Source organism: Misgurnus anguillicaudatus, chromosome 10, assembly GCF_027580225.2.
Source record: "Misgurnus anguillicaudatus chromosome 10, ASM2758022v2, whole genome shotgun sequence".
Classification (NCBI taxonomy): Eukaryota; Metazoa; Chordata; class Actinopteri; order Cypriniformes; family Cobitidae; genus Misgurnus; species Misgurnus anguillicaudatus.
The window spans coordinates 20727120-20750390 of record NC_073346.2 but is presented as its reverse complement, the minus strand read 5'-3'; the positions used below and the strand labels follow the sequence as shown (position 1 = coordinate 20750390).

Below are 23271 nucleotides of genomic sequence, written 5' to 3'. Positions count from 1 at the left end.
ACAAATGTGGAAATAATTTGAATATTATATGTTATGATTTAAAAGCATCATCTGTTATTCTCTCTTATTCCACGCACAACGCATCAATCTGAGATGCTCTAATGCGTCTGCACCCTTGAGTGAATTGTGGAGGACACTTGATAAAGTCTTCAAGAGCCTGTCAGAGTTTTTAGGAGTGAAATTATGACTTTTAAATTGCACAGAGGATTGTGGGAGGTGCTTAGAGCTAGACTGCCAACAGACAACAGGAAGGCGAAGAAATAATGGAAATGTGAAATGTATTGAATGTTTATTTTCATTGTAAAAGTTTACAGTACATTTGGAGATCATATTTTTGTCTCTTTGCACATCCATTGGAAAGAATTAACCACATCAAAACATCATTTCATACACTGTATACTTTTCACAACAGTGATGGCTTCAAATCAAGGCAAGTGTCCATTTGAATAATCCATAAAAAAACAGCAACAGAAAAACAGACATATTTTCCTTCTCGTTTCACCGTTTAATTCTTTTTAACCCCTAACTTTGTCATGTGGAGCTGGTACATCTGTTCACAAGCAATGGACAGACCGACCACAAGAGCCACAAACTCCTCAAAATTCACCTCTCCATCACCATTAGCGTCTAGATCCTTCATAATCCTGTCTACTGCAGCAGGATCCTTCTGAGACTAGAGTGAAAGAGAAGAGATTCACCATCAGACAGAAATCAATGAAAGCGTGTTAAAATATGTAGGAAACTATTCATAACAAACATCTTAAAGCAGGAGAGGAATACATTTCTATGTGTGTAAAAGATGATGAAGTTGAACCTTAAGAAAGGTGGACAGCTCTTTCTCCATCAGCTGTCTGAGCTCTTTACGACTCAATGATGTTGCGCACCCCTCAGTGCCCGCGTAACGGTGAAACACAGTGATGAGAGTTTCCATCGCTCTCTCCAGATCAGACGGCATTGTGGTTGTCTGAAAAAATATAAAATATTCTCCATCATCACATAAACGTATACCAAACGTTCATGTGAATAAAATATGTGGCAAGTATTCATTGTTCCCTTGCAGTTTCCAGGGACATATTTGTATTATGTCTCTCAACACAACCTTATAAAACGGACAATGTGATTTAAAGACAATATTTGGCAAACACTTCATTGTTCTCTTCCTATCTCCAGGGGATTTGGAAACAGAGGTGGATTTTTTGGAAACACGCCAAGGAATGAGCACGCCTTTCATGCCCACCCCAAAAAATGCAATAAAACGCATTCTTAGGCGGTTTTTTTATAAATGCTGTTAATATTAATACTGCTACTATAAAATAATGGCACTGTTTTAGTTTTATGCTGTTTGATCAACATAGAACAACTGTGCAAATTCACTAGTCCATATGATTCAATTACTCTTGCTGACGTTCACGGAATCTGCACATCCATCCACGCTAATAAATATATCATAATGTCATCATTATTTATAACATGTTTTCGTACCTACTTCAGTTTATCGATCGTTTAACTTTAAGATACTTTATAAGTAAAACAACGACTTTTTAAGTTAATCACCAACGCTATCAATGTTGTGTAGGCTACATTTCTTTTCATCGTTAGGATGTTTATTTAAAAAATAAAGAAAAGGTTGTGCAGTAAAAAGTACTTACTGTAGTAAAGGCAGAGTGACACCTGAAAGACAGACAGAGAGAAAGTCCTGCGCAAGAGCTGGTCAAGACAGAGCCGAGGAATTTATACTGCGGCTCCGCCCGAGTTTCAGTGAGTCACATTAACCGTTTAAAGCTTACATTATACATAACACAGACATTATGAACGTAAAATATACACAATATTTTAATTTAAACACATGTTAACACAAAACAATCAGAAATGTGAATTGCACTTTCTTCTTATTTGCACAAAACCGACGTTTTCCACTGCTCCCAACGTATTTACGTCACAGTGCATGGAACTTAACACATACTTGTAGATTAACAAATAATGTAACATCAAATAATGTAAAAACACTGTGTAAGTTTACACAGAGAGGAACAGCCCTTCCACCATTTCCGAACGGAGTGACTCACAGCTTTTAATAACACCATTTGCCAAATGTGAGAAGTAGACTTATCATTATGTTTTGGAAAGGGTTGCTGTTTTTGGCTGAGATTACATGCCATTCCAGTCTGCCCAGTAGGATGGGAGACTTGCCTCTGTGTGTTCAGACTTTTAACCATTTCATGTTTGTGTGAACTGTACACTGACTATATATATAGTAATAGTTATCTCAACACCAATACCATACAGCACATATAATTGACTGAACAGTATTTATCCAATGCATGTACCAGATTAACATGTCTTAATAACAGCTAGAAATATTATACATGCAATTATTTGTATAAAATGTAAGATTTTTTGCAGGACAATAGAGAAAGGAAGCTAGAGAACATGGTGATGACACATGGTGTTTTGTTGGGGCTTGGTTGTGTTGTCATAGTAACTTTCTTGCAAGTACTACTCTGACTCTGTCTGAATTTTTTTCACTGCAAGATATGACACGCTGTTCCCTTAAATTGCCTAATCAGGAGTTTGGTCCACAATCTATTCTTAGTTCATAAAACACTATTAAAATAATTGATTCCGTTTCCAAAATACAACAACTATTAAGGAAATTATAAACTAGGTATTGTAAAAATGGACTGTTAGTTTCATATTTTTAAAGTGCTTTTGTATCTTTCGCCTATGACACTGGCATACTTGAGCTATTTCACAACTCTCTGCTTTAAAATGAAATACTTAAAAAAAAATATTTGGGTAGGTCTACTGTGGTGTTCCCATGCTTTGGATTCCATTCTGATTAGATCTCTTTCTCCTGTTTAAACTAAAAGATTTTGGATGAATAAAAAATAATGTGGCTCATGATATAGTCTACAAATGTATAATAATTTACAAATGCAATAGCAGTATTCAAAAATAATAATTTTTCTTTTCATACTGACTGTATTATATGGATTTGCATTAACAAGAAAACAGGATCAGCACTCAAACAGATTTGAAATCAGAGAGACCAGACTTCCTTATTTCAACTTTTAATAACAAATCCTTTAAACAAAAATATTCAACAAGCAGAACCAAAAATAAAGCCAGAACTGCCAAAACAAAAGATGCTTGGATATCTTAACAATGTGACTGGAATGACAAAGCCTGCCGGTTACAAAAACATCAGATATTGTAGTTTAAGTACACAGCAGTTTGGTGGCTGAATGGGTGACTGGGGGAGTAAGAGGATATCATAAGTGCTTCAGTTCTTTCTTTTGCCTTTGCTGGTGATTTTGGCTGGAGCTGGAGCAGGTGCGGCCTGGTACAGAGCTGCTGATACTTTGTTGATGTAATACAGTGCAAAGATCGAAAAGATCAAACATGTATGGAAGAGAAAAGAGAAACAAACAGTGTTGGTATATTTATATGCATGTTCTCTGTTAAATACAAATTAAAGGGGACATTTCACAAGACTTTTTTAAGATGTCAAATAAATCTTTGGTGTCCCCAGAATACATATGGAAAGTTTTTGCTCAAAATATCATATAGATCATTTATTATAACATGTTAAAATTGTCACTTTGTAGGTGTGAGCAAAAATGTGCCATTTTGGGTGTGTCCTTTAACATACAAATGAGCTGATCTCTGTACTAAATGGCAGTGGCGTGGTTGGATAGTGCAGATTAAGGGGCAGTATTATTCCCTTCTGACATCACCAGGGGAGCCAAATTTTAACTGGGTTAATCTTATTCACATTTTCTTGGTTGATAGAAGCACTGGGGACCCAATTATATTGAATGCTGTCAATTAACACAAAAAATATTTTAACTGTATAAAGAAAATGTATGCATTGACAGTGACACTCCATCAACAAATCTATGTAGTAGCAGCATACCCAATACAACTAAAATAGACTTGCACTTTTGGTCCTTGTATTGTATTCAATCTGTTACTCATTCATACTCACCATGTTGTCACACACACACGGTGCACCAAACCAGAGGCAAACAGCGAGAGGAACAGGCACACAAGAACTAATGGAGAAAAACAATTTCAGGCATGTACAAAACTTGTTTGTTAAAATCAAGGTGTGCATCATTGTTCTGTTATTATCGTTCCACCATTGAAACTTTTGGGTGTAATGGTACATCACTGAATGGAAAATTCTGGTCATATAATGCTCATACACATCTGTGAAAAACAGTCAAGTAGCTTTAGGTGGTAGACCATGGTGCTATGGCACTGGGAACACATGGATTGATCAAATGTATGCACTATAAATCACTCTGGATAGAATACATAAATGAGAACATCATACTTACTCTCTGGGAAGATCTTGGCTTGAAAGCCCTTGCCAAAGACAAGGTTCTCCAGGTTATTGAAAGCCTGTAAGTGCAAGTTAAGTAGTAACACACGTGTAGATAAAAACTACCCATGCCAACCTTTACAGTACAGGGAGTGCAGACTTACTAGGCAAGTTGCATTCCTGAGGACCACCTCCGCCACTGCACAACTACAGTGCTCTTGGTCAACCCAAAATGCCAACAAACCCTCAAACCCGAACATCCAAGCAGCAAAAGTGAAATTTTGGCCTTCCCAAGAGAACATTTCCATGTACATCATCACCAGGCAACCACCAGTGTGCACAACCACCAGGCAACCAAATGAAAAACAAAGATTCCACCATCTCGCCTGCTTCTTTTTCACCTGTTAAAGTCTACATTTACAAGAAAATAATAAATAATAAAAAATATATAGACTCAGTGACCAACATAGCCACCCTTCCCCTCGACAACAGTCACAAGCCCTCCATTCACAGATTCAGTCAGTTTCTTGATCTGGTCTGAACCAACATTTTGTGCAGCCACAACCACAGCCTCAGAGACACTGTTCAGAGAGGTGTACTGTTTACCTTCACTGTAAATGTCCTGCTTAAGAAGGGATCAAAAGGTCTCAATAGGGTTTAAGTCAGGTGAAGAAGGGGGCCATGGCATTCGTTTTTCACCTTTAAGGCCTTTACTGGCCAGCCATGCAGTTGAGTACTTTGATGCATGTGCTGAAGCGTTGTCTTGCATAAAAAAGTCTTCTTGAAAGATGCAGATTTTTTCCTGTACCACTGCTTGAAGAAACTGTCTTCTAAAAATTGGCAGTAGAGTTGTTTTTTATTTCCATTTTCAACCCAAAAAGGTCCAACAAGCTCATGTTTAATAATACCTGTCTGTGCCTGCCTGCCTCTAATGTAGAAGACACTTTGTTCAAGCAGTGGTACAGGAAAAAGTTTGCATCTTTCAAGAAGACCGATTATTTTGCAAGACAACGCTCCATCACATACACCACAAGCACTCCACTGCATGGCTGGCCAGCAAAGGCCCCAGAGATGAAAAACCAATGACATGGCCATCTTCTTCACCTGACTCAAACCCTTTTGAGACCTTTTGATCCCTTCTTAAGCAGGACATTTACAGTGAAGGTAAACAGTACACCTCTCTGAACAGTGTCTCTGAGGCTGTGGCTGCGTCCGCACAAACTGTCGGTTCAGACCAGATCAAGAAACCGACCGAATCCGTGAATGGAAGGCCCGCGACTGCCATCGAAAAGAAGGGCGGCCACATTGGTCACCGAGCCTACATATTTTTTTATTTTTTATTGTTTATTAATTTTTTTTGTAAATGTAGAGTTTGTTTATTATTCTCACTTTAACAGTTGAAAAAAAACAAGCGAGATGGCAAAATCCCTGCCCTTCACCCAGTTGCCCAACAATTCTGCACACCAACAGTTGCCCAACAATGATGTACATAGAAACACTCTCCCAACAAAGCCACATTTCACTCTTACTACCCAAATGTTCAGGTTTGAGGGCTCGTCAACACCCTGAATTGACCAAGAGCACTGCAGTTGCACAACAACAAAAGTAATCCTCAAAAATACAACCCGCCCAATAATTCTGCACTCCCTGTATAATGACAAGCACATTATAGAACATGATGACTGTATGCATGACAACACAGCAGGATACAGTGAGAGAGCAGACGAACAGCACAGAGCCCAGGAAGCCTCCTAGGATGGTTAGCACCTCGGATGAGCCAAGCTGCCGACTGAACATCTGCATTCCTGCAAAGACCAGGACTGACAGCAGACTAGACAAAACTAACGATGTGCTCGTGTTCACTGCTATGAGAACAGAAAAAAACAGTTAGGAGGACATTAAAACACTTTTTCTAAAAATCAAAGATTCAATTAGTTTTTGAATGTCATACAAAAATATTTATTCTGTATATAGAAACGATAGGAATAAACAACAACTACAGATCACTCCAATTAACAAACTACTCCCGTGAAATGTGAAAACCTATTTTTTATTCATTTGCAAAAATAATGACAAAGCAAGCAAAGTTCTCAATGGTCATTTACAACTGTTGACAATTGGTTCCGCTACGAACTTAATGTTCATTACGGAAGACTTCTAGTTGGGAACTTGAGCAGACGTTAACTTAAACAGAATTAAATACTATTTACACACTGAAAAGGTTTAAACGACAAAACAAAAAAAGTGAATCAATAATGTAAATAAAAAATATATACAGAGAAAATACTAAACAGAAAATGTCTAAGAATTAGGACACGTCAGTGTACGCTCGTTAATACGTTCCGTCTGGAAACCTTTACTGCATTGATAAAAACCATACGTTTAATAAAATAATAAAATGTATTCTATAAGTCTGTTATTATATTGTCGAATTTCATTTTTGTCTCTTTATATTTAACAATAACTAACATTAAACATTAACATTAATAAACATATACAGATTTGCGTAGACAAAATGCCAACGATACGTACAACGTTTGTTTTAATAGTATAATAAATGGGAAAAGCATTTACATTTTAAATATTAGATGATGTACCCTTTACTAGATGATGAACATTCACATCATTAACTAGAAACTTAAATTTTAGAAACTTATACGATCAAGCTTTCTCCAAGAGCTACTATCTTTCTTTTAATGCTAATGCATGTAGAATGTTATACATTTATCATTTTAATAGGTGTTATCTTGAGGCTAAGTGCAAAATCCTAACTTACCCATTTTTAACAACCGGCAAATAAAGAAATTGTACGCTCGTCTGTGTTCCGTCCAAGGGCCAGCAGAGCAGAGATGACGCGAACCTGACGTGTATAAACTGAGCCAGCTTCACTGCAGAAATCCTTGAGCTCCATCTGCTGGAAACATAAACGAAGTGCTGCCACGCGTTGTTTTTTAAATTCTTTAATTTTAATTTACATTAATTTCAAAGAAATATTAAATTTTTATCACTGCTATATTAAGCCACAATATAAATATAGAACTTTTATATTATATTATATTATATTATATTATATTACATTACATTATATTATATTATATTATATTATATTATATTATATTATATTATATTATATTATATTATATTAATCATAGTATATTTTTATATGTTTTACTTCAAGAAAGAAATAAATCCTATTTTTTTGCTTGCCTGGTACCTGACCGTTTGTCGTCTCAGCATCCAGTAAACTACGCATGCTCATTACTGCTCCTTCTCACAACATCTATCAGCTATATGGACAGTTATACATCCGTCAGTATAGCGAGAAGAATCTCTGAATCAACATGGATGGCGTTAAATTGGACCTTTCCGATATATTAGACCCTCACAATATCATTGCAACGTAAAGGTCTTGTACCAGTAGCTATTTAGGTTACAGGTACAGCGATTTCTTTTCGAGTTCGTGGTATCCTGATCACAGTACATTAACGATTCGTTTAATGTAGTTATTATATAAACATATCTATATATAGAGAGAAAACCGGATGCCGAATATTAATCGCAGATTTATTTGACATACACTGAACATATAATTTCAGCAATGGCAGATGCGGAGCTGCAAACCTTCACATCCATCATGGACGCTCTCGTGCGCATAAGCGTAAGTGTATTTGCATCAGTACCACATTTCCCACATTATCTGTTGTATGTATTTGCGCGAGGCTGGTATTTAAAAGTGTGTGTGTTTTTGTAAATGAATGCGCTTCATTGATCTGGTCAGATGTGTAATGAAGCGAAAAATGTGGTGTTTTCAGAAGACCATGTAGTTACAGTTAGGCTTGAATAGCGCAACCTAGATATAAACTCATGGTTTATTTACAACATAATACTTCTTAGACTATTTGTACATAGAACCAGTCTGTATTTCATGTTTCTTACCCCGTGCTACCTCGTGACCAACCTCTGTAGCTCATGTGGGCCGTGACTGTTTCTGATATATTCGTCTTTAAGAAGAAATAAACCGAGTATTGTATTCTGGCATTTAGTCGGGTGCATTATCTGTCAAATATAGCCTATCTTAGCAGCATTTGCATCCTCGAATTTGAATTTCATCTGACGCATTACGTTACAAATAATTTACTAATCTGATCCAGCATAGCCCTTGGTTTAAACATGATACATTCCTGCGTATTTACTAAAGAAGTCGTTAAAAGAAATATGCGAAGGGATATAAAATTAGATGAAGAAAAACCAGCTCTTATTGATGAACTGCTATAGCTCGACGGGATGCGTGTTGTCATGGAGACGGGATGCAGGCATGCTAAGGCCTAGAGAGGGAGGCAGGAGAGCCTGTGGGAAACGCCTGCATGAGGAAAACACGTGCTTCCTGTTCAATGTACAATTATTATTGCAATGAATCATATTTTCATATTAAAAAGTTGCAAGCTTTTGAGTGAAGTAAGTGCTTGAGTGTTTTTAATAATTGCATCAGGTCTATAAATATCATCACATTATCAATCATTCAGTAGAGCTTTGCCACCCACATACTGTGTCAACCATGCATCGTTAACCAAGTATAACTGCTGGTACAAGGAATGTGATCTTTCGGCATCAGTGTGACGTTTCCTATCAATCATTCATGTGACCAAGTCTCTTTCTCTTTCGTATTTCTAGTCCAATATGAAGAGCATAGCGAGGGAGCTACATTGTCCAGTGTGTGAGGAGATGGTGAAGCAGCCAATTGTGTTGCCATGTATGCACAGTGTGTGTGTGCTATGTGCGGCTGAAGTTTTGGTTCAAAAGGGTTACCCCTCACCTGAACTGCCCCCAGAGCCCAACACTCCAACCTCAAGCCCCAACACACGCTCTCCTCGACAGACACGCAGACCTCCGCCCAAAACCGACCGTTTGGACCGGGTGATCAGAACAGGTTTGAAACAGCCGAGAATCAGATTTTGTGTTTGAGAGAGGTCAATATTTATGATATTATGCTGACTGGTTAGCATCATAACTCAAATTGCAGTATAGTTTTAGCACTCATTGTTAGTGTATCACTGCTGAAGCAGACATATTGCATCTGTGCAGCTTTTTGCAAGTGCCTGTGTGGTTAAACGTAGCAGCCGTCGTGATGTGCTGATTCTGAATGTATCAGCACACACTAGATTCTGTTCTCTTTCTGCATTGATTAGCTTTTTCTTACTTCTTCCTGGCTTAGATTTATAGGGCATTAAAGAAGCTATAATGTTGAAAGCAGCTGTTTCTATTTGTATCCCCCTCTTTTTCCTTGTGCAGTGTGTGGGACACATCCAGGTCGCAGGCGTAAGGACACTCCCCCTGTGATCATGCTGTTCCCCTGTCCCACCTGCCGAAAAGACGTGGAGCTGGGAGAGAGAGGCCTTGCAGATTGCCTCAGAAACCTCACCCTGGAGCGAATCGTGGAGAGGTTTTTCTTTCATGTTAACTAACCGAAAGCGTTAAGAAGACATTCATTCCTGTAATCCGAGGCACAGAAATGTTGTTCTGCTGGTTTTGCATGCCAGATTAAGATGTTCTGATCGTGCATAGGGACATCGCCATGGAGACTGACAGGCCTCACAAGTCTTAACACTTTACGTGGACCAATCAAATCACCTTTACGTGTTACAATAGCATAGCAGAATGAGTTTGAACAAAGAGTTAGGGAACAAAAAGAAAAATAATGTTTCTTCCTTCCAGTAAATGAGCATACTTTTCATTCCGCACTTTAGAAAAAAATGCATACAAACAGCCCTAAAAGAGCCTGTTGGCAAATATCTTTAAGTTTCAATTTTAGCTTATTGAAGGAAAGAGCAGAGGAGATACATGAAAAAATGAAGCAAAAGAACGTGCACACACATACACAGACATTAAAAGTTAAATTAGTGAGCGCCTCTTATAGTAGTAAATTATAATAACTATACCCCGGTCCTAACTCTAGCCCTCAGGACCAGTTTATTATTTTATTTATTTCGTATAATGTATTCTGGATTCTGAACAATAGATGACTAATCTCTCTCTGTTTTTTTAGGTATAGACATACAGTAAGTCTCGGCAGCATGGCTATCATGTGTCAGTTCTGTAAGCCTCCTCATGTACTAGAGGCTACTAAAGGCTGTGCTGACTGCAGGTCCAACTTCTGCAATGAGTGCTTTAAGCTGTACCACCCCTGGGGTACACCGCGGGCCCAACACGAACATATTCTGCCTACACACAGCTTCAGACCCAAGGTCAGAGCACAGGGGTTCATTCCAAATGCAAAACACCATTGATGGGTGATTGTAATCTAAGATTCAAATTTCTGAGCCACAAACATTACAAGCACTACTGTACAGTGGTTTCCATATCCAACAAAATCAAATCTAGAACCAAAACCTATAAACAGTGTGTTACATATACACATTATACTGTATATATAACATATAACCCAATCTCATGGAAATTTGTGTTATTGTCACGTACATTTTTATTAATGTTTTTGTGTTATTGACACGATTTTTCTGCTGTTTTTCATGCCTCAGGGGCTCGAATGTTTTTTTTTGTGCCACCCAGCATGAATTCCTATAAACCGTTTTACAGCATACGTGATCAAATAGCCTGCTCGCACATTTTGGCAATGGAAGTGGTGTTGTTCCCCATTGGTTCTAACGTGTTAGCAACTCAGTAAGTTTATCAAAACGGTTTCCCGGCATCAAAATGTCTGGTTTTTACGTTTGGTTGCATTTATATAATATACTAATAGATGGTATGCATTGAAGTCACTTTTCCACGTGACCACGCCAAACTCGCTCTGTTGAGTGGCAAATATTCAATAAAATGTCTGGTTTTAATAGCGGGTGCTGCGAAAATGCCAGTAAAACTGACTGTAATCAGCTTAAATAGAATTTAGTTGGACTTAGGTGGACAATACTTTAGTTACATTAGTTACATTTTCCAATCATCTGTGCTTTATTAGGTTGTTTGTATTGGGAAAAACATTACTTCACTACATTCTAAAACATAGAATCATACTGTGTATTCTTTAATATTGCATATTAAAATGTATTTAATACCTAATTACATTAAAATTGTGTAATTTTACTTGAGTAAAAGTACGTTAATGTACTTAAATATTAAATGTATAACAAAAGCTTATTATTTATGAAATGTAATAGAGTAAAAATTATGATAATATGCTTTGGAATGTATGCTTTCCAAAGAAAAACACGGATAAGATTCAAATACTTGAAAAAATATGTTTAAGTAGAAAGTAAAACCTCTGCTTGATAGTGACCCTAGCAACCCACATGTGGTCTGTGGACGTTGAAATGAACGATCAATATACTTCTCCTTTCAGTGTTTTTTGGCAGTCTGTAAAACGATAGCTCAGAATTCTTGTTAATCTGTTAGTACAGTCTTGCGCACAACAGCTTTTTCCAATTTCAACGCGTTTTCACTGTGTTTTCGCCGATGTCACGCTGTACTCAAATGCTGCCACTCTGTCTTTTGCCACTCAGTGAGCGTAACCGCAGTCCATCTCGCCGGCGGTGACGTCATGTGCATGTATCTGGCCACTTTATATTTGGCCATCTGCTAACGTCTTCTATCCACTGATCTGGTAGCTGTGTTGGAAAAGTTGGTAAAGTCAACTTTTTAAAATAACTTTCTCTGTCTGTGTTGCTTCACTGCTGATACTTGCCATACTTCCTTTGCCAAAATGTACGTGCTTACGCTGCCACGTCATCATTGTGTACAAACAGTAAAAGGGTCTATAAATGGTTTTACGTGTCTGTGCAATGCATGGCTTTCTTTATCGTGTCATTTTATATTTTGTTTTCTCATAGTTTTTTCTTATTTTTTTTTACCATTGTCACTTGGGGTTTGGTTTAGAATCACTCTCTGTGACTTCCTAACCCAAACCCCAACTCTAACCCCAACTCCAGGCGAGAATAGTTTTAAAAGTGGATGAAAAACATGTAGAAACCAATGCATAAAATTACATCCTAATGCAAACCCCGTATCTAACCCTAACCCCAAGCGACAATGATTTAAAAATAGAAAAAAAACGATTAGAAAAAAAAAAATAACACAATAAAGAAAGTCGTGGCACAGACACGAATAAACATTTATAGAAATTCGTGCTGGGTGGCTTGAAAAAGACATTCGTGCTCCAGAGGCACAAAAAACGAGATCACCAACACAAATCATTAATAACATTTTTCTTGACAATAACACGACTTGCCATGAGATAGGGTAGCATATATAACAATGTTGTTTTCCATTGCATTATTAGGGCAAAAGCTCATGGGTTTAAACCCAAAGAACACACATACTGATAAAAAAATTATGGCACTGTAAAAAGGAAGTAATATGTCATTTAAAGTCCTTTTGAGAAAAGGTTCATATTTGGGTGAACTACTCCTTTAAATAGCACAGAGCAACGGTGTATAGGGCTTATTGTTTCTCAGTAGTTTAAATGGTAGAGCATCCAAAGGACCACACATATTGATCAAATGTATACCTTAAATGAACTGTAAGTCACTTTGGATTTAGAAGTGCCTTTCAAATGCATAAATGTCAAATGTTACAGGATAGGAATAAATCCCACACAGGTATTTAAATTTTTTTTTTGCTCAAAGCACTCAACAGAAGGTTTTTTATAAACAATTATAGTTTCCCTTTAACCCCATCTTAGTCATTTTACTTAGACCATCTCTCTCTCTCTCTCATATCCAGGTATTAGTGTGTGTCGAGCATGAGCAGGAGAAGTTGCAGTTTTACTGCAGGTCATGTCAGCGTCTGTTGTGCTCGCTTTGTAAACTGCGTCGTGCCCACAGCGGACACAAGATCATGCCTATTGCCCTGGCTTACCAAACTTTAAAGGTATCTGCTCTTAATGTTAACAAAATCCTTAAACGCTTACATCATAGCCCACTTTAGTCTTCAACATAGAAGTACCCATCATGAGGTATAAAATAGCTATTTGGGCTAATCTTAAGAAGCTTTAGCACTGCACAACTCTCAATGTTGTCTACAGTGTTGTTTTTATTATAACCCATCATGTTGTGAACTTACAGGAGAAAATTACCAAGGAGATGAACTACATCTTGGCCAATCAGGATGCTGTACAGGCACAGATAACCCAAGTAGAGAGTGGCATCGCTCAGACTGAGGTATACACTATATCGATATAAATCAATTTTATCAGATCTCTCCATGTAGGACCTTAACTACACATCATGACATTTATTATTTCTTTCTCTCCTCTTCAATATCCTACTTTTGCTGTTCAGGTAAATAGCGCAGTGGCCAACGAGCAGTTGAATCAGTGTGTGAGTGAAATGCGGGGGGTGCTGGGGGAGCGTCAAGGTGTTTTGGCCATGTCGCTGGAGGAGGCCCGTGCACAGAGGGCAGAGGCTCTGAATTCCCAGCTGTCCGAAAAACAGAGTCTTTTGGAAAATGCGGGACTGCTCACATATGCTCAAGAGCTGCTCAAAGAAACCGACCAGCCTTGCTTTGTGCAGGCTGCCAGAATCACACACAACAGGTTAGGGAGTTTTTGTGGGTGTGTTCTGCTGTCATTGTGTGTTTGTTCATGACTTAACCATATTGAGTGTTTTCATAGAGACTTCTGTGATTATTCAAACAAAAAAAATGTTGAAATGTTAGGTTACAATTAATTACAGCTTTTATTCAGCAAGGTTTCTTTATATGGTTTCTATTGATCTTTTTCTCTTTAGATTGGTCAAAGCGATAGAAAATCTTCAGCATTTCTCTCTATCTGCTGATCCCTCGTTTCGACACTTTCAGATCGATGTCTCCAGAGAACTCAAGGCACTCTCTAGCATGAACTTCATACAAGGTTCATAAAAACTTCACTTCCAAATGCCTTCTCTAGGTTTCTTTACCACAATCTTAGACTTTGCAATAGAGAGCTGCAGGGATTATGCATTTTGTACGCCATTTTTGTTAGCTTCACATGGTCCATTGACAAAAGTCAAGAGTATTTTTCCAAACCCTTTTGCTTTATCACAAAAATCAGCTCTTTTATCAGCAAAAGGTTTTGTCTATCAAAATAATCTTCAGAATTGAATACAACTTTTATGAATTTAAAAGTAAAAATATCATCACCAGAAATTAAAGGCTAACCTTATGTAACTGAAGTGTATCACTGTCACTTGACTTTATCGTCATCACCACCAGGCTTCTGACAACTTTTAAAAACATTTTAAACATGTTTTCTGATAAGGAACTTCCATGTGAATAAATTCCCATCCACATTTTTGGGAAACTGTACGCATGTAGCATTATGTTTGAGATTTTTTTGTGTGATGATGTAAATGTCGCATTATCTAGCAACTTGTTAAGCAAAAACCTTTTTTAAATTTTTTTTACCTTTTATAAATTAATATTTTAACCTTTTAAAATATAACAAGGCGGGTATTACTGATGTGTTTAAAGCTTTAAAATAAAATGAAAATATCTTGATTTTGTGTTAACCGCAGAACTTATTTAAGTCGTTTAACCAAAAACCCATTTGAATCAAACCATTGATATTGGGACAAGAGAACTGGAAGTGCTAAAATGCAAAACTTGATTCTGGGTTTTGCTTACAAAAATACATAATCCCTGCAGCTCTTTATTAGATGCACATTCACACTAGAGTGCGGCAGGGATGACATATTTTTGTAGGCCAACCTGAAAGAGAGTGGAACACTGGTTCCCTTGCAAAAAAGCCCATACATTTTTCCCATAGACTTTTGGATTAATATATAAGCTCTTAAAATAAGTTAAAGGAATATTCCATTTTCTTAAAAGAAAAATCCAGATAATCCACTCACCACAACGCCATCCAAAATGCCGATGTCCCTCTTTGCTCAGTCGAGAAGAAATTATGTTTTTTGAGAAAAACATTGCAGGATTTTTCTCATTTTAATGGACTTTAATAGACACCAACAATTAACACTTAACTCAACACTTAAAAGTTTTTTTCAACGGAGTTTCAAAGGACTATAAACAATCCCAAACGAGGCATAAGGGTCTTATCTAGCAAAATGATTGTCATTTTTGACAATAAAAATAACAAATATACACTTTTAAAGCACAACTTTTCGTTTAGGTCAGGTCCAGCGCGACCTAACAAATGCATAGTGACGTAGGGAGGTCACGTGTTACATATATAAAACGCACATTTGCGGACCATTTTAAACAATAAACTGACACAAAGACATTAATTAGTATCAGTTGACATACAACAACGTAGGAACGGTCCTCTTTCACCACACTTGTAAACACTGGGGCGGAGTTTCGTGTTCGTCCTCTGTGACCTCTTGACGTCATGACGTATTGTGTCGGGTCACGCTAGCGCATGACGACCGGATCTAAACGAGAAGTTGTGCTTTAGTGGATATTTGTTATTTTTATTGTCAAAAATGACAATCGTTTTGCTAGATAAGACCCTTACGCCTCGTTTGGGATTGTTTATAGTCCTTTGAAACTCCGTTGAAAAAAACTGTTAAGTGTTGAGTTAAGTATTAATTGTTGGTGTCTATTAAAGTCCATTAAAATGAGAAAAATCCTGCAATGTTTTCCTCAAAAAACATAATTTCTTCTCGACTGAACAAAGAAAGACATCAACATTTTGGATGACATGGTGGTGAGTAAATTATCTGGATTTTTCTTTTAATAAAAATTGTATGAATTTTGAATGGGATTGTCACGATTCTCCAAATCCTCGATTCGATTACATTTTCGATTCGTAGGTCAGAGCCCCTAAGGGCACGTGGGGCAAAAATGTAATAAAATTTAGTTTTGCGTGCGCATGTGAAACTATTGCATGCGCACATGAAACTATCGTGTGTAGTTTCGCATGCTCACGTTAATCTATCGTGTGCGCACGTGAAAGCGAAAGCCATGGCATGAAAATTTGACTATTTCCATGTTTAAGTGCTATGATTGTGTCTCCATGCAGTGCTTCTATCAACCTAGAAAATGTAATGTAATACCACCCCTTAATCTACACTATCCAATCACAGCACGGCCATTTGGTGCACAGAAAAAGAGAGAGAGAAAATAATTCACAGCACAATTGAGTTTCAATTGCAACAAACTGCTCATTTGCATTTAAAAGGACACACCCAAAATGGCACATTTTTGCGCACACCTACAAAGTGGCAATTTTAACATGCCATAATAAATTATCTGTGGGGTATTTTGAGCTGAAACTTCACATATGTGCTCTGGGGACACCAAAGATTTATTTCACATCTTAAAAAAGTCTTGTGCCATTGCCCCTTTAAAAATAAATTCTGCCCATGAAGGATTCGCGTGAGCACATGAAAGTTTCAAGTGAGCACATGAAACTAAACTTTAGTTTTTTTTTACTCCAATGTTACCTTAGGGGCTCGGTACGATTCAATTCTCGATTTTTTTTTTTTTTTTGAAAGCACAAAAAATGCTATGCCATTTTTAGACTAGACTTTTATGAAATATAATATCTGACCTCGAACCCGGAGATGCCCTGCCATGTTAGTCGTGGTGCCAGTGGCAATGGTACACGCACATACCTGATAAAACGAACCTTCCTGTCAGATGAACATTCCTGTCAGTACTTTGCACTTTAAAAACGCGCTTTTATTATAGTCAGATGAGATTGTGAGACTATACCCCAATAAGTCATGTTTAAATGCTGTTTTCATAACTCTTAAGCAACTGAAATAAGTTGTTGTGAAACTTAAACCGATCTCAGTTTAGAGAAATGACCGGTCCTGGCACAGATGTCGCTCTGCTGTGCACGCCCGCGTGCTCTGATTGAGTTCAGCTGAAGGCGGGAGGCGCATGCTGTTTTTTTGTTTCTCGTGTGGTTTCTCCTGGATCTGCCATGCTATCTTTTAACTGGCTGAAGCTAGCTAGAGTTAGAGAGGTTGACTTGCAGCACTCAACACGTGTTTTTTTTCGCTTGGCAAGTCGACCGGACGTAACATGGGGGCGTGGCAGCATCAACAAATCCATTTTTTATCTGAAATTCAACGTTGTGACTTACTTTCGATCGATTACGATTTATCGTGACACCGTTTATTCTGCAGTGTAAATGCGTTTTCTAGAATAATAAAAAGCAGAATTTTTACATCAAGCAGTTGTGTTCATCTGTAAAGATTAACTTTGTTGGACAAAACGTGTAAGAGTCATAAACTTTTGTTAAACACAGAGCTTACTTTTGCGATAATCAAAAAGTCAATTGGAAAAATGTGTTTTTTTTTGCGAGGCAATTAGTAACCCACTAACGTCTGGGTTAGCCTACAAAAATACGTAATCCCAGTAGAACTCTTTTTTTAATCCACCTCCTTACTTTTCCTTTTGCAGCCCCATTGGCTCCTGTGATTGACACTCAAAAGACACTGGCCTATGATCAGCTCTATTTGTGCTGGCGCCTCCCACAGGACTCCGCCCCTGCCTGGCACTACTCAGTGGAGTTTCAGAGAAAGGTGGGTGGGGCTGGGGCACTATGGGGTGCAGTGCGGTCCGAGGGAGGACCTGGCAGCAATGGCACACACTGTCTGTGGCAGCGTCTGGATGATGTGGGTGGGACTTGTGCAGTGATTGACAAGCTGGAGATGGACAGCGTCTATGTCCTAAGAGTCAGAGGCTGTAATAAGGCAGGGTATGGAGAGTACAGTGAGGAAGTGTATCTACACACACCACCTGCACCAGGTAAGGCACACCTGGACAATATAATTCAATTAAGCTGTTATAAACCAAATGTACTTCATACTTCACATTTATTTCCTTATCTTTTTTTCCAGTTTCTCTTGTTATTAAACGTTTTAGATTTAGTTCACCTTGAAAATCTTGCAAATCATTTTGTCTTCCATCCATCCATCCATGCATTGATCCCACAGGATTACTCTGTAATGTTTAGTTGCTTCTCTAAGACACAAGTAAGAGCAAACAGAGACTTTTACTGATATCTCCTGGTACTCTTGAGAAAAAGACTGCATTCATTTGACACATCTCTTCTAGTCTAGAGTTTCAAACAATATCTTAAATATGTGGTCAAGATGTGCCATCATACCAAAGTCAGCATTCCTTACCCTACATTCCTTATCAAATTCTCCAAGTTTTCCAGATAATCTATATGCTGTCCATTCTTTCTCTCATACATTTTTGTATTCCTTAGTAGTTTTCTTCTCATTACACAGCCATCTGCTCTCTGACACTGACATTTTTTTGCTATTTTGTTTTTTTCTCTTGTGTCTCCACCTTTCGTTACTCCTGCTGATTCTTTGACTTGTATTCCTATTCAAATGGAATATATCAGCTGCTTGATTTCCTGTATCCTATAATCCTGGATTATGTACAAGTTCCTGCTATGTGTCCTCTTTGTTTCCCCTCTCTCTCTCTCTCTTCCAAAATCCCCTAATTTCTTCCCCTTGACTTTCCTCCTTACACTTTCCCTCATTTTCTCCCACTTAATATATGTCGCCCTACCCATTTCTTTACTTTCCCTTCCTAACTCTCTTTTAATTTTGCGTCCTGCCTCCCTGCGTCCTCGCCTTTCCGATCCTTCTCCTCCTTCAATTCCTCTCCTCCTGCATACCTCAATCTCAGTGTTGTCCTTCTGCCTGGATTCTCGCTGGGGTCTGCATGCGGAGCGGGTGGCGCTGGGCAAAGGGCAGACGTATGCCCGTAGTGTTCCCGGGATGACTCTGTTACAGGCAGCCGATCGAGCCCTGACGTCCTGTCACCTCACCTCGGACCTTCTCGTGGCTGACGTTTCCATCACGCAAGGACGTCACTACTGGGCATGCTCAGTGGAGCCTGGATCCTACTTAGTAAAGGTGAACATGCAGAAGGCTAATACATATCTATTATCTAAGTAACGTGTTACGTAATCCAACATGTTACGTATAAAGTAAATTTACATCTTATTCTTTAAACAATCAACATGTGCTTTTCTGTCTATATCATTTATTTAGTGATTAACTTTATATACAGCATAATATCATTATACACTCACCTAAAGGATTATTAGGAACACCATACTAATACTGTGTTTTACCCTTCAGAACTGTCTTAATTCTACGTGGCATTGATTCAACAAGGTGCTGAAAGCATTTTTAGAAATGTTAGCCCATATTGATAGGATAGCATCTTGCAGTTGGTGGAGATTTGTGGGGTGCACATCCAGGGCACAAAGCTCTCGTTCCACCACATCCCAAAGATGCTCTATTGGGTTCAGATCTGGTGACTGTGGGGGCCATTTTAGTAAAGTGAACTCATTGTCATGTTCAAGAAACCAATTTGAAATGATTCGAGCTTTGTGACACAGTGCATTATCCTGCTAGAAGTAGCCATCAGCGGATGGGTACATGGTGGTAGTAAAGGGATGGACATGGTCAGAAACAATGCTCAGGTAGGCCGTGGCATTTAAACAATGCCCAATTGGCACTAAGGGGCCTAAAGTGTGCCAACAAAACATCCCCCACACCATTACACCATGCATTAATGAGAAATTTAACAGGTGTTCCTAATAATCCTTTAGGTGAGTGTACAGCTTTCTATTCTGAATGATTAGCCTTCTTTCAAAGATGTAATATTTGGTTGCGTGAGACAATGTTTTTTTGTAATTATAATCCTGTGTAGATACACACACAGTATGCTGCTACTGTGTTACACTGTATCTTACCGTTAAAGATCATAAAAGCATTGCCTGAGAGAATTGTGTTTTGTTTACCTGTAGGTGGGAGTGGGTTTAGAAGCAAAACTACAGGAGTGGTTTCATCTTCCACAAGACATGGCGAGTCCACGGTAAGGAGGATTAAATATAACAACAATTATACATAAATACATATAATTTTATAATCTGTCTTATCCCCTCATTTCTCTAGGTACGATCCAGACAGTGGTCATGACAGCGGGGCAGAAGATGCTCAGGAATATCCTCCGTTCTGTTTTCTAACAATAGGCATGGGCAAAATCTTACTCCCCAAATGTGGGACATCTAGCACTTCTACCGGCCCCCTAACCATCCCCCTGCCACCGCGCCTCGGACTCTGCTTGGACTTCGAGAAGGGACGGCTGACTTTCTACGATGCGCATTCTCTGCGAGTGCTGTGGGAGGGGACTGTCGATTGCTCCGCCCCTGTTTGCCCAGCCTTTTGTTTCATTGGTGGAGGGGCTCTGCAGCTGCAGGAGTTAATAGCCAATCACAGTACAGAGCAGAACCCGCCAAGAAGAGTGACCATTCAGACACGTTCAACGGATCTCAAACACTGAAACAAATTTTGGCCATGAATCCAGTCTACTACTCGGCACCTTTAAGCAAATCTTCTTTTATCGTTTTCTAATGACTATTTGTCTACCTGCTTATTTTGTAGATGATTATGCATTCATTAGCGCTATTTTATATTAAGATTCATTTGATTTGTAAAAACTGAATAGCAAAGTGTTTATGGATGCTGTTAACCTGTAGCATGCTAACAACCTGTGATAAATAATGAGGAATTATTGCCAAAATTAAACTAATTAATGATCAGGACTAACCTTTTGAATGTATGATAGCCAATGAATCCTCAGTATTTACAAACTTGTTTTTCAGCATTGTTAGCATGTGTACCGCCCAGTATGGGTGTTATGATAATGACTAAACACTTAGGTCAGTGTATGTGCTTTAAAGAAAGGTCAAAATGACATTTTGATCACATTTATTTTCATTTGATGACAACTAAAGATGTTACAGCAGCATATTGAGTTTCATCTGTGTTATAAGCAGTTTTTTAAATGGAGTGTCCGTAGCCTACTTTGAGGTTAAACTTAACGTTGGGCATATTGTGTTGGTGTCAATACATATCTTGTGTATAGAGACCATTGTCTTTGTGCTTTGTTTGGACCAGAACAGGGCTGTATGAAACAATAAAACGATCTGAGCTACTTGTTACTTCTGCTTTCGTGTGGGATTCCTATTTCAACGCAACACAACCGTGACCGTCTCACCCATCCAGTGGACTACTGTCTGTACTGACACACACACCTCATACATTTTTAAAACTTATTGTCATAATCATGACATATGTATTGTTTTATGATAACAGAGTGGTTATAATAACAACAAGCAGATCAGAGTAGGCTGGATGCTGCTTTTGACTCTCCTGAGTGTATATGTGTGTGGGTCAATGTGAGGACCTAAAGTTTGAATTGTATGCTGACTGTGAATATTTTGTTTATATTGATTGTTTGTGTGCGTGCGTGCGTGCGTGTGTGTGTGTGTGTAATGTTGCAATAAAGACTGTTGTCAGTGTCTGAAAGCTCTGCTTTTGGTCATGTTCTGTGCTGTTTAAATATACTAGTCAACATTTGAATTGGATCAAAAAGGTTCATCAAATTGTCCCAAGACAAGAACAGGTATTGGGTATTGGTTTGGACACCTTTTATTTAAGGTCTTGATCCACTTTAAATGTTGACTAGTGTACATTAATTCTGATTGATGTCTTGTTTGATTTTGTTGATGTTAAAGATCTGTAGCATTTCATATTTGAGCCTTTTAAAATTGGCAAAATGTTTGTAAAAGACACATTTAACAGCAAAAAAAGAAGAAGAAATAAATCAGCAACATTTCTCACTTGTATTATTTTCACGAGCCTTGATTTTTATCCTGAACCAGTAAACACTCCCTTGTTCATATTAATGGCCATCATAATACTTTTACATAATCTTTATGACAAATAAATAATAAGATAATAAGTAGAAGTAACAGATGTATTAGGAACAAAATGCCAGTGTATGCAATGAACAGGATTTAATGGCAACATTACCATAGTAGTGCAAGTTTGTTGGTCAATGAAAGTGACAAGGCTACGTGGCACATTAGTGAATTGGTGTGTTTGGTTTAAATATATGAAGAGCCCTAAGCTCAGTGTAATAGCTGATACACATTAGATATGATATAAAAATAAAGGTAATTTACTTGTCATTTTTTTCTTGTTATCAGAAATAAACAGGGTTCCCACACCGTAACTTCAAATTCAAGGACTAAATGTGGGGACACATTTCAAGTGAGAGCAAGGTTACATCGTGTTAGCTTTTAAAATAAATTGTTACAGTCCCAGTAACACTTTGGGGACTCCTCCAGGGCTAAGTGCGTCTGAATGTGTATAACAAATTCAACCAATGGTGAGGCTTAACGACAAAGACAGGGTGACGCGGGAGCCAGGAAGTATATTGCTATCTGAAATAAGACGGCGTGGGATGCATGAAGTATGGCAAGGGAGACGCAGCGTCTCGTTCCCTTCTCAGGGAACAACAATTACATACGTAACCCGAGACGTTTTCATGTGTCAAACACAACTATACAAAAAAGCATTTTGGTATGAATCAACATTCGCATACAGAAGATATAAGCATTTAAACAGTTTACATGTGTGTTAAAAAGTGTAGAATTTTTATGATATTAACCTACACTACACAGGGAATAATATGGATTTTTTTCCAGAAAACTTCTTGCATAGAATAGATTCAAGCAGTTTCAATGACCTGTCTATGTATATTTTCAGAAAATTTCCAGGGTCTTGAACCCCCCCCCCCCCCAGATTCACAAACTTTCAAGGATTTCAAGGACCCGTGGGAACCTTGAATAAAGGACTGTTTAGCCCACAAAAGCTGTTTATGTTACTGCTACTGAAACTCTGCAGAAAATATCAAAGAGTTTGGTTCCAAAATGAGACAACAGCTTTTTTAAATTTTTGGCAAAACATGTTTATTATTACGTTGTCATGTTTTTATTGTGTTTTATTGTGCTGTATTTTTTAGTTATGCAGGCTTAAATCAGAACAAACCAACTGCAGTTTGATTGATATTAATTGGAATGTACAATCAGAAAAGAGTAATCTCGTTTTGGAATCAAACTCTTCATATATACATTTTTAAGGTTCTTAGTATGTAAATTCAACAATCAATCT

General features: G+C 38.0%; 3 protein-coding genes across 4 annotated transcripts; 1 reads left to right on the top strand and 2 right to left on the bottom strand.

Moving 5' to 3' along the window:
• Positions 1-272: 272 nt before the first annotated feature.
• s100a10b (S100 calcium binding protein A10b) lies at positions 273-1807 on the bottom strand. Its single transcript, XM_055210403.2, has 3 exons — positions 1650-1807; positions 815-964; positions 273-673 (listed from the first exon to the last, which is right to left on the bottom strand). The coding sequence occupies exons 2-3, from the start codon at positions 953-955 to the stop codon at positions 506-508; spliced, it is 309 nt and encodes a 102-aa protein (XP_055066378.1). The 5' UTR covers positions 956-964; positions 1650-1807; the 3' UTR covers positions 273-505.
• A 1248-nt stretch (positions 1808-3055) lies between these two features.
• krtcap2 (keratinocyte associated protein 2) lies at positions 3056-7241 on the bottom strand. Its single transcript, XM_073872088.1, has 5 exons — positions 7104-7241; positions 6038-6192; positions 4344-4407; positions 3994-4055; positions 3056-3406 (listed from the first exon to the last, which is right to left on the bottom strand). Exons 1-5 carry the CDS (start codon positions 7105-7107, stop codon positions 3284-3286), a joined length of 408 nt encoding a protein of 135 aa, XP_073728189.1. The 5' UTR covers positions 7108-7241; the 3' UTR covers positions 3056-3283.
• Positions 7242-7592: 351 nt separating this feature from the next.
• Positions 7593-21250, top strand: trim46a (tripartite motif containing 46a). Of its 2 annotated transcripts, XM_055210400.2 has the most exons (13): positions 7595-7763; positions 7924-7985; positions 8999-9254; positions 9617-9767; positions 10371-10569; positions 13055-13201; positions 13396-13491; positions 13612-13865; positions 14059-14180; positions 17681-18028; positions 18926-19155; positions 20058-20125; positions 20206-21250. In XM_055210400.2, the coding sequence occupies exons 2-13, from the start codon at positions 7926-7928 to the stop codon at positions 20591-20593; spliced, it is 2319 nt and encodes a 772-aa protein (XP_055066375.2). In that variant the 5' UTR covers positions 7595-7763; positions 7924-7925; the 3' UTR covers positions 20594-21250. The 2 variants fall into 2 exon arrangements, with proteins under 2 accessions (XP_055066376.1, XP_055066375.2); XM_055210401.2 differs by lacking the exons at positions 18926-19155; positions 20058-20125; positions 20206-21250 and adding an exon at positions 18636-18769 and having other exon boundaries at positions 7593-7985.
• Positions 21251-23271: the final 2021 nt, after the last annotated feature.

What these genes read in the sequence shown, in the direction of transcription:
- krtcap2 (XM_073872088.1), bottom strand. An exon ending in TGTTCGTCTGCTCTCTCACT is followed by an intron (nt 4,408 to 6,037) that starts GTATCCTGCTGT and finishes TTGCACTTACAG; the next exon opens with GCTTTCAATAACCTGGAGAA. An exon ending in AGCCAAGATCTTCCCAGAGA is followed by an intron (nt 4,056 to 4,343) that starts GTAAGTATGATG and finishes TTTCTCCATTAG; the next exon opens with TTCTTGTGTGCCTGTTCCTC.
- s100a10b (XM_055210403.2), bottom strand. Translation starts at nt 955, where the DNA reads ATGCCGTCTGATCTGGAGAGAGCGATGGAAACTCTCATCACTGTGTTT. An exon ending in AGCTGTCCACCTTTCTTAAG is followed by an intron (nt 674 to 814) that starts GTTCAACTTCAT and finishes CTTTCACTCTAG; the next exon opens with TCTCAGAAGGATCCTGCTGC.
- trim46a (XM_055210400.2), top strand. Translation starts at nt 7,926, where the DNA reads ATGGCAGATGCGGAGCTGCAAACCTTCACATCCATCATGGACGCTCTC. An exon ending in TAGCATGAACTTCATACAAG is followed by an intron (nt 14,181 to 17,680) that starts GTTCATAAAAAC and finishes TTCCTTTTGCAG; the next exon opens with CCCCATTGGCTCCTGTGATT. An exon ending in CTGGATCCTACTTAGTAAAG is followed by an intron (nt 19,156 to 20,057) that starts GTGAACATGCAG and finishes GTTTACCTGTAG; the next exon opens with GTGGGAGTGGGTTTAGAAGC.